The sequence below is a fragment of the Miniopterus natalensis genome, chromosome 20, assembly GCF_054644295.1.
Source record: "Miniopterus natalensis isolate mMinNat1 chromosome 20, mMinNat1.hap1, whole genome shotgun sequence".
NCBI classification, from domain to species: Eukaryota; Metazoa; Chordata; class Mammalia; order Chiroptera; family Miniopteridae; genus Miniopterus; species Miniopterus natalensis.
Window position 1 is genome coordinate 17,254,378 of NC_142100.1, and position 18,250 is coordinate 17,272,627.

The 18,250-nt window shown below is 43.0% G+C and overlaps 1 protein-coding gene across 6 annotated transcripts in view; it reads left to right on the top strand.

Annotated features, from left to right (window-relative positions):
- The window catches only part of TTC28 (tetratricopeptide repeat domain 28), a 463,353-nt gene that overhangs the window by 352,357 nt on the left and 92,746 nt on the right, over positions 1-18,250 (top strand). For all 6 annotated transcript variants that reach the window (XM_087828508.1, XM_087828509.1, XM_016198630.2 and 3 more), the window contains 3 exons: positions 11,299-12,640; positions 13,923-14,446; positions 18,040-18,149. In XM_087828508.1, coding sequence (XP_087684634.1) covers positions 11,299-12,640; positions 13,923-14,446; positions 18,040-18,149 — 1,976 coding nt within the window. The remainder of the gene's footprint in view (positions 1-11,298; positions 12,641-13,922; positions 14,447-18,039; positions 18,150-18,250) is intronic.

Genomic DNA, 18,250 nt, shown 5'->3' on the forward strand with positions numbered 1-18,250 from the left:
ATGCTTAATCTAGCTAGAACACTTCACACAGTCATAGAGTTTGAGTTTTCTATCCAGTGTGAATTTTTAAAATGAAGCTTTTCAGTCCTGATTGCCTTGGGAAAGCAGATTTCATAATTTGCTCTCCAGCCTTGCTGGAAAATCCATCTGTCTTTGCAATTGAATTTGCAAAGTGAAATCATTTTGAGGGGCTGTTCTTTGGCCAGCTTCTCTGCTCCTCCTCCCTTTCCCTGTCTGTTTCCAGGGCTTCCTGTGGGCCTGGGCAGACCACACCGTCCTCTCATCCTCCCTGGGCTGCCTGAATGATGTGCCCTGGGGGATGGGCTTTGTCCCCCCCACAGATTGCACAGCCGAATTCTGCAGCAGTTGCTGCCTCAGACTCTCAGAGGGGCAAAGGAACCCAAGAGAAAAGTGCTGGGCTGGGAGGGGGTGGACCTGAGTTCATCGTAGCTCTGTAACTTAGTGACCATATGGCCTTTGTGTCTTCAAAGCAGATCGAGCCTTTGTCCTAGAGTCAAATAAGATAATGGAGACCCAAGGACTCTGAAAACTGGCAAGTGCCATAAAATGTTAGGTTTAATTCTGTTCCACAATTCACAAACATTTTTGGAAACCTTGAGTTTTAGGTTATCTGTGGTATATCCAGTAGGCAATTAGATTTATGAGACTAAGATTTAGGAGGGAACTCTGAACTGGAATTACAGATTTGGAGTCACATAGTTGGGTTTTGGTGTCATGGTGTTAAATGAGATCACCAAGGAAAATTTTGTATATTATTATAATTATTATTTCTGCTACTATTTTTATTATTTAGGAGGGGTTCCCTTCGCCCTTATTAATTATCATAATGAAATTGGGAAGAAGCCTATATATAGGTGTCTTTTAATTTATCTTCTCAGTGAATCACATTTCACAGGTAAAAAACTGGTGAAGGCAATCAGTCAGTAAGCCAGATTTTAAAATTAAGGTTTCCAATTTCTCAGTCTTTTGCTTAGATTATTGGATACCAGCCAAAAGACTTACCAAGTAATTAGCTTTTATGATTAATTTTAACAACTTCAACTGGATGACAGTTCAGAAATGAAGTTGTGGGTTTTTTTTCAGACTATTAATTAGTGGCAGGGTATAAAATTACCTCAGAGCACCCAGTATTTCTCAGTGTGGTCTATTGGCATTTGGGGGTGTGACAGTTCTTCATTGTTCAGGACTTTCCCACATAGTACAGGTTGTTTGGTAGCCCTGAGCCAACCCACAACCCGCCAGTGTGGGCCTCCAGATATTTTGACACCCAAAAATGGTTTACCACATTCCCAAATGCCCTTGGGGGCCTCTTGTCTCACATGCACACACTGAGAGCTTTAATGAAATGGGTCCTATTCTCACACATTCTCAGAGCCCACGACTTTTCCTCTCCTTAGATGAGATGATCTGGTATCAAGTTCCCTTTGGTGTACTCACTTTGGAAATATGATGGCATCTGAGACTTAGAGTGAATTATATTCTATAGTAAAATAATGCTAGAGGGAGTGGCATATTTTGATTTTGTTATCTGTAATATTGAGGACTATAGTTATCAAAGCTGTTTGCAATAATTATAGCAATACCCTAGAAAATGGCGTATCACACAGACGAAAAACTTGAGGCCAGGAGAAGTAACTTCTCTAAGACCACAAGACAGTGAAATGGCAGAGCCAGGAATTTCCAATTCTGGTCACAGTGCCTTTCTACCATAAAATACTATTTCAAAGTCCTAGCTGGTTTTGCACAGTGGTTAGAGCGTTGGCCCATGGACTGAAGGGTCCCTGGTTTGATTCCAGCCAAGGGCACATACTTGGGTTGCAGGAGGGCATGTCTGGGAAGCAACCAATGTGTCTCACATCGATATTTCTCTCTCTGTTTTTCTCTCTTCCACTCTCTTTAAAAAGCAATGGAAAGAATATCCTCAGGTGAGGATTAAAAACAAAAAACACTGTCTCTAAGCAACTGGTACTTTTGGGTTATTAAAATTGATAGAACAGGGCCCATGAAACAAATTGTTGTAAAATCAAGAGGTGGCAGGCTATGGGGGTAGGCAATTTACCAAAGGCAGGCAGTAGAGCATGCAACAAAGGTCAAAGGGTTTTTTGATTGCTTGCTTCTTTATAACTTGATTCCATAAAGGATTTTACTGAGCTTACAATATCAAATGATGATACAATAGAAATAGAAAATTAAGATCATGGAAAAGAGCCAGAACATGTAGCTCATAAAGGCTAACCGTTGTTATAGTAGAGTTTCATATCCAGTCAGAGCTTCCTGGTGGCCAAAGCAAAAAGAGTAACACATAATTCTCATCACCCAAAAGATGGGAACATAGAATTCCTCAGAGGAAGGACAGCTGAATTCTAAAAGGGATTTCATATAATGTATTCTGGTAACAAAATTTATAGTATCAATAAAATTTTAACAGTAAAATTATAATAGATTTCTGTATGCTTCTTCTAATAGCAAGCTTGAATGAAAACCAAATCAACCCTGGCTCTGGCTGGGTAGCTCAGTTGGTTAGAGTGTTACCCAATATGACAAGGTTGTGGGTTTGATCCCCTATGAGGGCATATACAAGAGTCAACCAATGAATACATAAATAAATGGAACCGATCAATGTCTGTCTGTCTGTCTCTCCCTTTCTCTCTAAAATCAATCAATAAATAAAAGTAAAGAAAAAAACAAATCAACCCTAGGGCATTAAGATTAAATCTCAATTCATTGAAGCCAGTTCTATATGGGTCCAAGTTAATTTGGTTCAAGTTTATAGATTTTAGTGGGCTCACTTGATTCAGGGCTAGAATTTAGAACATCCAGAAGCGTGGATGACTCAAAATCCCCTCAGGAAACTTCTATTAATAGGTGTCTCTCCTCTCAGACTTTGTTAGGACAGTTTGAAATTGTAGGTTATGACAAGGGCTTGGAGGATTGATGTTATATAGCACATCCATCAGCATGTGCTAGGATCTGGTATGGTGACAACAGTCCACAAATCTTAGTGACCCAAAATAAGAAAGTATTATAATTCATACACTGCCTACCACAGGCTCATATAACCTTCAGGGGTAGCTCACTAATCCAGACCTGCTATGGCTCCATCTTCCTACAGCGGGATCATCTGGAACACATAGCTTCCCCAGCCAGTGAGGCAGCGGGAGAGAGAGCATGGAATATTGTACTCTAGCTCTTAAATGCTTGTCTGTGGCAGTAACACATGGCTTGTACTCAACATTGCAATGGGCACACCTAACCGCCTGAGTAGGGAAATTTATATCTGAATGTAGAAGAGAACCAGGGAGTATAGATTATTAATAAAGTCTGCCACAGATTGGGGAGACAGTCCAAGGCTAGCAGTTAGGATGAGAAAGTCAGGCATACAAAGCAGGGCAGGATTGAGTAGAAGGGCTAGTGGGGCTGCTTCGTGGCTGGCATAGCATAGGGAGCATGGGGCAGGAAGGAGTGGGTTAGAGCCAGATTCGGAAAGCTCGTAAATGCATTTAATTGGTGTACACTTTACTCTGCAGGCCACAGAGACCCTTAGAAGGTATTCCAGGGAGGTGGGATTGGCCCTTTTTTAGAGACTCAGCTCAAGGGAGGAGCAGAAGTGGCTATCTCTGCATTTCAGTAATTCTACCTCAGACTTTAAAACAAAAGAACTGTTTGTTTCATATTGAAACGAACTCCCTGCAACATTCTCTGCATTGTTAACTTATGAGGGTGCCTCCCACCTCTTATTGTGATCCAGAATGAAAACCAGGCACACTTTGCCTTTTCCAAACAGTGACTAATGGCGGAGCTTGGCCAGGCAGGCCCAGCATATTTTTCACTCTGCTCTGGGCTTCCCACCAAGTTCTCTCACAGTGGCCTGGCCACAGCCATTAGGGATGATTGTGCCTAGCACTTCCTACCTCATCCATCTCCAGAGCACCCCTCTCTAGCCACCCCCTTTTTAAACAGGTTTAATTATTATTTCCCCTGCTTCATGGCACAATTAATCTTCCCTACTGCCTCAGGATTTACGGCCATGCAGAACCAGGGAATTTCTGAGCTATTCACCTGCAGTCTTGGTTTTTAACTATCTGAGGGAAGTAGGAAGTGGGGCCATGTATGAAGGCAGTGAAATATCTCTGGGCTCCAGTGGGCTGCAGGCTGGCTTCTTGCCACTGTTATTCACCCCAGATTTTTAGGACAGTGGTAGGAGGGGACTAACTCTGCCTCTGTCCAGCCTCACTCCTTGAGGGCCAGGGAGTGAACAATTAGGGGCTCTCTGTTTTTACTACATTTCATTTCCTCCAAGTTTGGTTATAAGATGAATAAATTCTGGGGATCTAAAGTACAGCAGGGCAGCTATAGTTAATAATACTTACATATTTGAAATTTGCTGAGACTAGATATTTAACATTTTCACCACAAAAGATGATGAATGTGCTATTTAACTTGATGGTGACAATCATTTCACAATGTATATGTATATCAGAATCATCACATCGTATACTTTAAATATATACAACTTTATTTGTCAATTATACCTCAGTAAAGCTGGGAACAGGGAAAGACAGGTAGTTTCTAATGAAGTGTGTTTGTGGGAGGGAGAGGTGGCATCCTTGACCTTATTATAGCGGGCTCCTCAGAATGGAAACAGAAGGGAAGGGCAGTTGGGATCTGGGACAGAAGTGCCATTGAACTCTCCTTGTCACTGAAAACATCCTAAATTGCTGCTGAAGCAAAAGAAGATAACAGGCTCTTAACTTCACTTATCCTTTGGAGGAGCAGGAAGAGCTGGTGGGTTTAGTAGGAAAAGTAGACAGATGTAATTAAGATAAATGATGGCAGAAGAGACACGGGATGGCCCAAGAGGTGGCACCCACACAAGTGATTACATCTGCCTCCTCCTCCCACATTCCTTAGGAGTTTCTGGTCTCTAATGGGTACCTCTTTGCTCTAGATACGAATTTAGCCAGACCATCAGTGTATTCTTACGTAGCTGCCACAAGGTTGGTTTGGCATGACGCTATACTGTTAATAAAGAAGAAATGGATATAAAATCATGACCACTTTTCACCAGCTTCATTCCACAAGGGGAGCAGGTGAAACAGCATGGACACCTGAGTCAGAAGAACTGAGGTTCCAGTATCAGTCCTGTGCCTTAGAGCTGTGTGGTCCTGAGTAAATTCTTGAGTCTTCTGGGTCTTTCAGACCACAATATTGACCTCATGGGACTGTTTTGAAGTATGAATGACATCGTCAAATAGAGAGCCAGGCACAAGTTCTCAGGAAAAGCTTCCCTACTGGGAAGATGCTTGTAGCTGAAGTCCTATAACTGATTTTGGAATTTCTGCCATTTAAAAATATCTGTACCTTTGCTGTCCTTCAATGGTAAAAAATAATGGAGACTTGTCTCCAGGTCCATAAATAGTGACCAGAAAATGAGTTAGAAAACATCCAGTGGTTGCATTTCTAATACAGAGCACTTTGATTCCAGCCATCTGTTTACTAATCAGATCTGTCTCCTCTTTCCCACCCCAAGCTTTGAAATATTTTAGGTACAATATATAGGGAGTCTGTATGGAAACGTGAGAGGGAGAGGGTCCAGGGAACCTAAAGATGTCTCCAGCTGGAATAATGGGTGCCCTGGAGAAACGGCGGCCACTCCTGGTTAGGAGCAGCCTTGGGAAGAACAATTGAGAATGTGCAGTGCTGTTCCTGTGGAGCAGGTGTTCTCAGCTGTTTTCACCATCCCTCCCATGCTTCCTGTTTGATAGACAAATTATCATCCTATCCTTTAAGATCATTTGAAATGAAAGGTACAACTAAATATCATGATTATAAAATTAAAACAATGAGAAAAAGCACTGTGTTGTTTTCAGTCTATACATGTCCTCCTCCAGGCCTGGCGAAGAATATGGAGGTGGTTGTAGCTACAGAGGCTGGCAACCAGCTGATTTCTCTCTGTCCCAAGGTCCCAAAGACAGAAAAAATGAACTTAAACATCCACATCAGAACTTAGCTGTGAGAGTTTCCTGGTCCAGAATGGGCTACAGAAGAATGCACAGTACAGCTCTCTGCATATCTTTATTATTTGATTTAACTTTCTATTGTGGAAATTCATACACACACACACACACACAGATAGAACGGTATAATGAACCCCCACTTATCAACATTTTGCTAATCTTGTTTCATCTTTTTTCATAAACACACATGCCACACATGCACGCATGCACGCATGCACACTTGCTACTTTCCAACCCCTGCTAGAGTATTTTAAAGTAAATCATAGACGCCATGCCATTTCATTTGTAAATGCTTCCATATGTATTTCTAACAGATGAGAACTTTTAAAAACATAGCTACTGTCCCATGTCACACCTAGTGAGACTAATTAATAACAGTTCCTTCATGTCTTCTGCTTATTTTGAAAGCAGATAGGCTGGTACAGCTGAGGGCATGTGGGTTGAGTTTCTTCCTCAGCTCTGCCACTAACTCATTTCCTCTCACTGGGCCCAGGTCATGTCATGTATAAAGTGAGCCTGTGAGAAGGCCTCTTCCAATTCCCAAATCTTATGTTTCCCCTGAGAATAAAAGCTAGTAATATGGCTAGGATGAAAGCAGTGAGAACAAGTAGATGAGCTCTTAAACCCTCATTTAGATTGCGCTCTGTTAATAATCAGAACAATATTTTCAGTAAATGGGAAGAGCACTTCCATTGTTTGTGGAGGCACACAGAAGCCCTACTTTATAGAATTCACAAGTGAAAAGGCAGCCAGCATTCACTGCTAAAATGCTATACATTCTAGTTTCAGTAGAAATTCTTCTGCTTGGCTTGTCCTGTTTGCACCTCCATTGGTCTTTGCTGGTAATGGTTAATAAGAAAAGCAAATTGCATTGAGCACTTACTAAGTCCCTGGCAGTTGTGCTATCTTCTAGTAAGCATGGTATCCTTGGCTTTTACAATGGCTCTTTGAAGTAGGTATTGCTATTCCCAGGCAGTGACCACTCCTGACACATAGGTGGAGGCCTACTGTGCTGATACATAAATCCATAACCATTCGGCCTTTCTCCACACCCCCTGTGAGAACTCTGCTTTGTGGAGGATCTTCTGCCCCACTAATCTTCATTTAATTCCCCTCCCTGCCGCCCGTTGTCACCTAGCTCACCCCTGCTGACAGGCCCTCTGTAAGTCTTCATCTGAGTGACGGCCCTGGAAAATCAAGCTGTGGTCTCCAAAGGGAAGGAGGATCTGCAGATTATCTCCTCAGCATGTGCAGTCACTCTACTGGCAGCTCTCAGGCGCTTTTATGTTGCCTCAACAAAGAGAAAGGCTGCCAATTGTGTGTAATGTTCCGTTCAGAATTCTCCAGACTGGCAGCGGCCCGGACAGTAGAGACTCAGGGCAAATGAAAATTCCCACTCAGCCAGATCCATCCCCTCTTACCTTTGCCTGTGTCTGAAAGTTGTTGTTTTGAGAATTTTCCTATGATTCTTTATAGATCCTTTGAAGTGTCATACCAGGAAGAAGGGGACAAGAAAATGGGGGTGCACGGGCAAGCTGGCGGGGGGGGGGATCATTTTGCCATAACCAGCAGGCAGTTTCTTTCACAAATCATTGAACCCTGGGTAGCGATGATCATTCCAACTGCTCCCTATTAATCAGGCCAGACTTAAGGCCATGAGAGTAAGAGACAGCATTTCTTTTCCTTTCTCTCAGTCTCTAGATACTGCTCATACCATGTTTAGAGAGCATGATATAGTTTACACAGATTATTGATATGTACTGTTATGTTTCTCATACCATTTCTTTGAGATGATTATAACCTGGCCTTATTAATAAGAAGGCAAAAAACACCAAAAAGTTTTCCATTTAAAAAAGGAAGAAAGGCCCAGAGACATAAAGTGTCTGCCTCAAAGATGCTCAGCTAAATGAGGTGAGAGCCAGGCTTGTAAAACAGGCCTTCTCACTGAAGTTCTGTCCTTTTCCATTCTAGCGTGCCTTCTAGATACTTAGCTTCCTGGATGATGGGGTACAAGTAGGGAGAGTGGGGGCCAGCAAGGAGACCTGTGTCTTTGGTGGTAGGGAGCAGGCAAGAAACCCAAGCTTCCTTTGATTGCCTTCTCTGAAGGTCTCAACACCTCCCAGCAACCAACTAGTGATCATATTTGCTTAAAAATCATTACAGTGAAATCCAAAAGCTGTGTGTGTGTGTGCGTGTGTGTGGGGGGGTGTCAATGCGGAGACATCGTTGGGAGAGAGAGTGCTCAGAGGGAAATGTGGGCACTGCTACTGCCCTCCCCAGCTCTGGCTCTATCCATAACTATGGATTCATGGCGAGGCAGGTAGTTTGACCCTCACTTCAGAAATGCAGAAGCTGAGGAGAGAGGGAGTAAAATGATTCATTTTCTCTAAGGATACCTGGAAATTTGAAATCAAAATGTTTTCTCTTTAGATAAAAGCATTTTAAGGGTACAGGCCAAGTGCAGGTCTTTAGAGCTGAAACATTCTCATCACTAATAAGTTTTCGCCACTAAAAGGGGTTCCAGGTCATGCTACTACGGTACTGCCTCTCGAGCAGCTCAGAGTTTCTAACCTTGAGACAGGTTCTGAAAAATCCTTATCCTTCCAGCTAGGATGCTGGTGACATTTCCAACCCAGGGGAGTGGCTGGACCCAATCCCCAGGAATATTACTCCTCTTTTTGGATCAGAGTTTCAAAAATACTTTCAATAATTTTTAAACCAAGGTTTATGCATTCATTATAGAAAAAAACACTTGCAATACAAATAATCAAAAAGAAGAAAACTGCCATTCCATCACTCAAAACACTTAAATAAATTTTATGTTGTATGTGTGTATAAGTGTAAATATATACATTATAGTGTGCCTTCTAGATACTTAGCCAGCTTCCTGGATGATGGGGTACAAGTGGGGAGAGTGGGGGGCTAGCAAGGAGACCTGTGTCTTTGGTGGTAGGGAGCATGCAAAAACCCCAAGCTTCCTTTGATTGCCTTCTCTGAAGGTCTCAGTACATCCTGTTAATACTTTTATTAAAACATACTGTTTGTGACCATATATCCCATTCATATATAGTATTTTTTCCCATGTCAATATGTAAACTTCTGCTTTACCATTTTTAATGGTACCATTTATTACATTGCATAGAGTACCATGATTTCTTAGTTATTTTTAAATTATGAAATATTTGATTCAAGCAAATACACAGAAGAATTCCCATAGTTTATTTAATCTCTACCACTTCCAGAATTCCTTTTCCTGGAAGCATCTAGTAATTCCAGTAGCTAATATTTGAATTTCACTTTATAGTTTACAATACATTTGCACATACATTATTTCATTTGATCTTCACTACCACCTTGTAAGGTCGGTATCATGATTATTATTTTCCTCATTTTATAGATGAACCTTAAAGCTCAGAGAGGCTAAATGACTTATCCAGTACCCTAAGTATAGTTAATGTCAAAGAGATGGCTGGGCCCAGAGATAGGCACAACTCCTGTGGCAGGGCAGACCTCCATAGCAGAGAGGAAGTGGGGACCAGAAGAGTGGCCCTGACATGCTGTGTCCCCAGCTCACTTCAGCATTTATTATGTGTACTGACTTATTTCATGACTGTCTCCCTCATTTCTTTCTCTACCCCTGCTGCCCACCACAATATTAGTATACAATACTCAGTTAATGTTTCCTGGGTCAGTGTGCAAGTGAATGAATGAATAAATGAACAAGTGAATGAACAAATGAACAAACAAACTGATGAAAGGTGTCAGAGAAAAGCAAATTGTGGAGCTAGACTTTGACAGCTTTCTTTCTCAGTGCCTCTATTTTCAGTTCAGATATTTTAATAAGAACCCATCTTGGTGTCTTTGAGTTTTTACTTCTGCAGGTTTTTGTCAACACTGCAAAGCTCACATTTTCATACATGGAAAAGCATGTTTAAAACCAGGGGCAAGGAGAAACATGTTTGCATACTAGATTCCCTTTAGCTTTACCAGTGTCCCCACTTCAGCCCCAACTGGGATGAACCAGGCTCACCTTAAAGGCATCTCCGAAGTTACTTTTATAATGTCCCTTATTTGGAACTACTTGATATTTATGATATATCTCATTTGAATTGCTTGTGAAAACAATAGCTTAGCTTAGCAGCTTATAGCATAGTTTATGAGGGTTGTTTGAAGTGCTATTATTGTTGACAGTAAAAGCTATATAGCATAATTACAAGAAATTTTGGAACAAAAATCATTCAAATCCCATCACCTAACAAGGCAGCTATTTCTATTTTTGCATAATCCCCTCAAAGTCTTGTCTACGTGTGTACATTTTTCCCCCTAGTCATCACAGGGAGTACGCAGCATTGTTTTCTGCCTTTTCCACTTTTATTGTAAGAACCTCTTCCCCCCATTTTTCTGCATAGACTTCATAATTATCTTTTTAATGACTGCATAATCCTCTTTTGAATTGATATGTGTCCCTATTGTTTGCCATTTAAGATGTTTCTGATTTTCCACTAACCTGTGCTGTGGCAGTAAACATTGTTGTGCATATAGCTTCTGTATTTGTCGAATGATTTCCTTAGAATGCCGTACTCCCATGAGCGCATTGCAGTGTCTGAGTAGGACTGTGTTTGTGGTTTTTGCCATGCTGCTGCTTCAAAGGCTGTGCCAATTTGTGTCCAGCAGTTGATGTGTTTACCAGTTTCAGGGCAACCTCATCAGTATAGGATGTTGTTTAAATTTTTTGTTTGCTAATTTAGTAAAAGTAAAATGGTACTTCTTGATTGCTTTATTTTGCATTTCTTTGATTATTAAAAGAAATTAGCATTTTTCCCTCTGGGTGCTTTTTGGATTTCCTTGGATGTGAGTTGTCCGCTCCAGCAGTGCTTTACCTATTTCAGTAAATTTAATTCTTGATTTTTAAAAAATCAAGTAAAATCTTTACACACAATAGCTATTGAATTTTTAGTATGTTTTATATATTTTCCAGTATTATGTTTGCCTTTTAATTTTAGATATATATTTGTAGTGGAAAACATCTTATTTTTATAATCAAATCTGTCAGTGCTTTTGTTGTTGTTGCTTTGAAGCATAGAAAGCTATCCTCCCCCTGGAGACCTAATAAATATTTAATTCTACCTTCTGTTATTTTAAAGTCTTTAATTCATCTGGAATGTATTTGAGTATAAATTAAATTGCAAATTACATTTTTTGTCCAAATTGCTAATCAGTTATTCCAACCTTTTTCTGTTCCTTTAATTCTTTTTCTCAGGAATTATACACCAGATGAAAGGTGATTATGATACCGCACTGAAACTCCACAAGACCCACCTGTGTATCGCCCAGGAGCTGAGTGATTACGCTGCGCAGGGCCGTGCCTATGGGAATATGGGCAATGCCTACAATGCTCTGGGCATGTATGACCAGGCAGTCAAGTACCACCGGCAGGAGCTCCAGATCTCCATGGAAGTGAATGACCGTGCCTCGCAGGCATCCACACATGGGAACCTTGCTGTCGCCTACCAGGCCCTGGGTGCCCACGACCGGGCCCTGCAGCACTATCAGAACCATCTGAACATTGCTCGTGAGCTGCGTGACATCCAGAGCGAAGCCCGGGCCCTCAGCAACCTGGGCAACTTCCACTGCTCTCGGGGGGAGTACGTCCAAGCTGCCCCCTATTATGAACAGTACCTCCGGCTTTCTCCAGACCTTCAAGACATGGAAGGAGAAGGGAAAGTCTGCCACAATCTCGGCTATGCCCATTACTGCCTTGGAAATTACCAGGAGGCGGTGAAGTACTATGAGCAGGATCTGGCACTGGCCAAAGACCTTCATGACAAATTGAGCCAAGCAAAAGCCTACTGCAACTTGGGCCTCGCATTCAAGGCTCTGCTGAACTTCAGCAAAGCTGAAGAGTGTCAGAAGTACCTGCTGTCCCTAGCTCAGTCCCTGAATAATTCCCAGGCTAAATTCCGAGCCCTAGGTAACCTGGGCGATATATTCATCTGTAAAAAAGATATAAATGGTGCAATAAAATTCTATGAGCAGCAGCTGGGCTTAGCTCACCATGTAAAGGACAGAAGACTGGAGGCCAGTGCATATGCAGCCTTGGGCACTGCATACCGAATGATCCAGAAATATGACAAGGCCTTGGGTTATCACACGCAGGAACTGGAAGTATATCAGGAGCTGAGCGACTTGCCGGGGGAGTGTAGAGCTCACGGACACCTGGCTGCTGTCTACATGGCCCTTGGAAAATACACAATGGCATTCAAATGTTATGAAGAACAGCTGGATCTAGGGCAGAAGCTGAAGGATCCAAGTCTAGAAGCCCAGGTCTATGGCAACATGGGCATCACAAAGATGAACATGAATGTGATGGAAGAAGCCATCGGCTACTTCGAGCAGCAGTTGGCCATGCTGCAGCAGCTAAGTGGAAATGAGTCTGTGCTCGACAGGGGCCGGGCCTACGGCAACCTGGGGGATTGCTACGAGGCTCTGGGTGACTATGAGGAAGCTATCAAGTACTATGAACAATATTTGTCTGTTGCCCAGAGTCTGAATCGCATGCAAGACCAAGCCAAGGCTTACCGGGGCCTAGGAAATGGACACAGGTAAAAGTGACAGAGACACGTGTGGTTGGTAAACCTGCACAAAGAGCAGTTGTGACAGTAATGGCAACTTAATGTCTGTATGTGTTTTATTAGCTACAAAACATTTTCGTACATATCTCATTTGGTTCTTCCAATGATTCTGTGAATTTAGCAGGGGATAGTATTACCCTTATGTTATGGAGGAGGAAACTAAGGCCCAGAGAGGTTAGGTTTATCTCCAAGATTACATGGTTTAAAAGCAATAGCTGAGAATCAAACCCAGGGCTCTCTGACTCCAGCTGCATTGCCTTTTCGACTACATCGTAATGAGCAAGATAAAAGAAATAATAAGAGTGGGAAAGATGAATGAATCAATTTAACTGATCTTTTTTTGAGTGCCTCTCATGTTATGTGAATGTATTTTTTAATACATCATCTGTACCCACCAATTATTTGGTCCCCGTTTTTTTTTTGCTTTTAGGGAAAGCCACCTGATAGTGGCAGGAGTGAATAAACATATACTATCATGATGCTAGGTACCTTGCATAGATATCTTGCTTAATATTTATAGCAATACTGTATCACTCTACATGTATTATCATCTGCTATGGGATGTGGGATTTATTATCATTTAGAAACTGAGACTCAGGAAAAGGAATTCACGTGCCTCCACACAACTGGTTTGGTCTGCCGCCAAAATCTGCTCTTCCCAGTCTTATCATGTCATCTCTTAGTAGCACAAAGAGACACACTGTTGGCAAAGGTGATGCTTTTCCTTCTGAATGTGGGGAGCCCAAGAAGGTGTCTGTGTCTGCAAAATATACGGCCTTTCCAGATAGGCAGGGGATTAGGACTCCTGGAGTGGAGGAAGGGCAAGGGTCAAACTAAATCATCACCCACAGAGTGCTCTGAGGAACTCAGGGTGAAAGATTTATAGGCGTTGTAAAGTGATTTCAAAAACATAGTCTAAGCGGTAGTGGAAATTGGGAGGCCCAAAGAACCAAACAGTTCACTTGCTATCATTGTGCCTATTAATATATTTTATGTTTCCTCTGGGGTGTATATCCCATTGAATCTCAAGCTCTTGGGAAGGTCACTAAGGGATGACTTTTGAATTGCTTTCCAGATTATGAAATTCCCCTGCATCTCACTCTAAGGGCACATGATAGATTTTAGCTAGAATAGGAGTTAAGAGCTTCTATAGTAAGTGACAGTGACAAATGCTTTTCATTTTCTCAGGGGCTTTAGTATGTCTGCACCTGCACAAAATAATATCATTGCTTTTCTGTCTACATCCCCACAGGGCAATGGGGAGCTTGCAGCAAGCGCTTGTGTGCTTTGAAAAGAGGCTCGTGGTCGCCCATGAGCTTGGGGAGGCCTTTAATAAAGCCCAGGCCTATGGAGAACTGGGCAGTCTGCACAGCCAATTAGGGAATTACGAACAAGCCATTTCCTGCCTTGAACGCCAGCTGAACATTGCTAGGGAGATGAAAGACCGAGCTCTGGAAAGTGACGCAGCCTGTGGCCTGGGGGGTGTTTACCAGCAGATGGGGGAATATGATACAGCCCTGCAGTACCACCAGCTTGATCTGCAGATTGCAGAGGAAACCAACAACCCCACATGCCAGGGCCGAGCCTATGGGAACCTGGGTCTGACGTACGAATCTCTGGGCACCTTCGAGAGGGCCGTGGTCTATCAAGAACAGCACTTGAGCATCGCTGCCCAGATGAACGACTTGGTGGCCAAGACAGTGTCATATAGTAGCCTCGGAAGGACCCATCATGCTTTGCAGAACTATTCCCAGGCAGTCATGTATTTACAGGAAGGTAAGTGCAGATCCCGTTGTGGTCTCTGGGTCCACTCTGAGATGGAGTTCAGAGCCTACTCAGAAGGAAGAATACACCATCTGAGTAGCTACCTCAGCTTGCAGTGAGAATCTCAGAAGCCACTTTCGTTTTACTCCAAAACCATGGTGTGCCCCCCCCCCGGGTGTTCCTTAATATTACAAAGGTGTTCTAATGTCCAGAGTGCATTACCCAGCTTGTCTCACTCTGCCAACCAGCTGCCCAGTAGCAGATACCCTCCTTGCTTTTCAGAGCCCTCTACTGTGTGAACACATTCTCCCAAGGTGGATCAAATAAGATCTGACCATGTAAAATTTAAGGGTTGGAATCAGAGGAAAACGCCCATCTATTTCAAACCCTATTGTCCCTCTAGAAAATTCCTAAAATACAACACAACTATATAGAAGTCAATTTTGATGTAGCAGCTGAAGTCTAATCCTGAAGCATCAGTCTGAGGGTCACTCAAGCAGTTGACTGGACTTCCTCCCCAGAGCGTATTACCTTCAATGCTTGGGATGGTGGCACAGTAGTCTTGTTCCAGGCAGGCCCAGAAAGTGGCTGCTGCTGCTGTTCCTCATCTCTGCCCCCTCCCCTCTTCCAGGCTCTCCCCCTTTCCTTCCAATGTCAGGTTCCATGCAGTTATCTGAGCAGTCAGTCCTTGGAGGCTTCCTTCCTCATGAAGCAGAAGTCCCGTAACAGTCTGTTTACCCTTCACCTCTTTTCACTTCTGCTCTGGAAAGGAAAGCTCTTCTCTCAGAGGCACATTGCATCCTCTCATCCTGGGAAGGGAAAATGGCAGGTGTAATATTCTCTGCTCACTAGTAAAATGAAATTGTTGTTGATTTCATGCAAAAGCTCTCATTTATAGTTTCCAAGGGTTTTTACATATACATTTTATTTAATTGGATTTAATTCTCACAGTAACCTTGAGAGGTTTTTATTCCCATTTGCAGCTAAGTAACCTGAGACTCAGAGAGTACAATGACTGGATCCTGACCACGCAGTCAGTCAGTGGTGGAGTGGGGCTCAGCCCAGGTTTTCTGACCCCAGGAACCATGTAAGACCCTGTGTGGAGTTGCTCCTAACCTCCCAAGAACACAGCAGGGTTGGGGCAGTCATATTCTGTATTCCTGCTGAGCCCCAGCTGGGAAGGCAGCAGAGAAGGAAGCAGGAAGCAGTGTGGAAAATGGGCCAGAGGCTGACGTTTCTTTGCACAGACCAGGGACTGCTCTGGCCTGCAGGCTGAGAGGTTACTGAGAGGCTGAGAGCCACTTCCCAGACCTTATTTGGCTCCCATTCAATGGGAGCTTGCCTCAGTGCATTAAATATGAGAATTGGCTTTTGGTTTCCTGAAACTTGACTGTGGTAAAATTCCAACAGACTGGGGGCGATTTTCAGTTGAATTTGTGAAAACGATTAAATTCAGACCCAGCATATGACAACCTTTCAGCTGTGTTCTTTTGTGCTTCCTGAAATATTGTTTCCATAAAGCAGCTGCTTTGCCTGAGACATTGTACCATAATTCTATATTTATGGGAAACTCAATTTCATTTTTATTGTTCCATGTAGTTTTAAGTCTTGCAGAGACCTAAATTTTTATTGTGGCATCTCCACGATGTCTGTTTTGTGGATGTGCTCCACCAGAGCGCCTGGGTGCCCTGTGGGTCAAGCAAGATACCTCTTCTCATGAGCTGTGACAGAAGCAGGACACCTGGAAGAGTTCTCTGAGTTGGGTCTGTACCCTCTTGCAATGAGGGAACAGTTTAGTTGGAAACCACCTCAGTGCTTTCTCTCTTGGTTTTCAGAGGGGGCTATGGATCAGCCTCACCTGGCCCCAACTGCAGAAGAATCTCACAGGTGGAGCCTGGTTCTGAGTCTTTCGAAAAAGCTCTCCAGGTGACTTACATAGATGCCCCTGGTTAAAACCACTGGGTTTTGCAAGTGAAGAAAGGGAGCCTGGAACAATTTATTGACTTTGCCTAGAGTCATGCAACTAGTTCCTAGCAGACCAGCTCCAGGAGAGCTGGATGGGTGGATCAGATTCCTAAGAGGTAGAAGCAGATAGAAACTGAGGCATAACAGATATGATGCCTGTCCAGTGGGCTTTTAGGTCTTCATTGTTGAACCGCTGACTATGGGCCAGGGAGTGCCCTACATGGTGAGGACCGAGCAGGGAACAAAGCAAAGTCCAGCTTACATAGAACATACCTCAGAGGTGGGGGGAGGGGGGGGACTACCCCAATGAATTTTACTTCCAACTCACAGACCCAGACCTGGCAGGGATAGCTGTATTGAAGAGTGAGTATGGTTGGCTTGTTGAAGGTTAAAAGAACCAGTATCCTCCTGGTTTTCATCCAAGAACCATCTTCTTTCATTCGCGTTTCTATTCTGTGAGGTATTTTAAAATGTGAATAACTTGCAAGTATTATTTTTGTTACCCAGTGACATGATTTAAACTTAAAATGCTATTTCTAGATTTTCTGAGTTATGTGCATTTTGAAATGCATGATATCTTATGAGCTTGACACTGAGTATTGCTTTTATTAGCCTCTCAACTGACTCAGTTACTTTTCAAAAGTCTGAACTTCCACAGGCCCAGCATGCTCAGGGGCAGGCTCCCATCCACCCTGAATTAGGTTAGAAAAAGGAAGTCCTTCCTTTGTGTGCACAGTTGCAGTGCGGGAGCCTTCATGCTGACTTCTGAACAAGCTAACGCCTGTGTACAGAGAGCAAAGTAATGAGGGCAAAGTAATGCTGAGAACTGCTTAGTGGCCAATACAATAAATGATTGCCCTCCTGTTTGGCTCCCACAAAGCCTTGGAGGTTGCTGGTGTCCTGAAATTCAGAAGCTTACTGTAGGCAAGTGACCCACACTGCAGGTGTTTATCTGAAACCCATTAGAATGAGGACAGTCTCATTTAAGACTTTGGACTCATAATAGCACTTGTTCTGCAACCCCGCTGAGGCACATCAGAGTCTCAGCCTTAACGGAAAAACAGATTGGACATGAATTTTGTCAGTAACATAAGTAATAGGCAGTGTTAGGCAGTGTGAGTATGTGAGTATTCTACTTTTGGGAGGACATTAGATATGTCCTCCCATCAACACTGATTGGATCCTGTGCACGTGAAATAGGAAAATGCATCAGCTTGGCTTCTGTGCTTGACTATGGCACTGTCAGGAAAAGCTTTTGCCAGCAAAAGAATTGGGTTAGATCAATTTATAGGCCAAGGGTTTTCATTTGCAAAGCTAGGGATTTCACATCTGGGAGGGTGGCAGGTTAGGTTCCATTCGTTTCAGTGTTTCTGCCTGCCACGCAAACCTGTCTTCTTCTGATAGCCATCACCTGAACTCTTACTCAGACATCTTGGGGTGTCCTGGAAAGTTTGCTACCATCACAGAATTTGAAGAGAATGCTTACTCTGCTTTGGCTGATTCTATTCTTGTCCTGCACTTTATCTAGCTGTGTTAACATATTTTATTTACACCTGATGCAGAATTACCCTCCTGGACTCCTTGGCAGGTGGAATTGTGTATTTTCTGTGTATCCTTAAAACTTCTCTATCTAATTTCAGGTTTAAGGTTAGCTGAGCAACTGGGCCGAAGAGAAGATGAAGCCAAAATTCGCCATGGTCTTGGCCTCTCCCTTTGGGCTAGTGGGAACCTGGAGGAAGCTCAACACCAGGTGAGTAGGAGAACCCTTGCCCCAAGTGGATTTTCTTTTCAGAAGCATGGGAGACCTTGGGATTACTACCCTAATAGCAATGACATTGGCCAGAAGGTGCT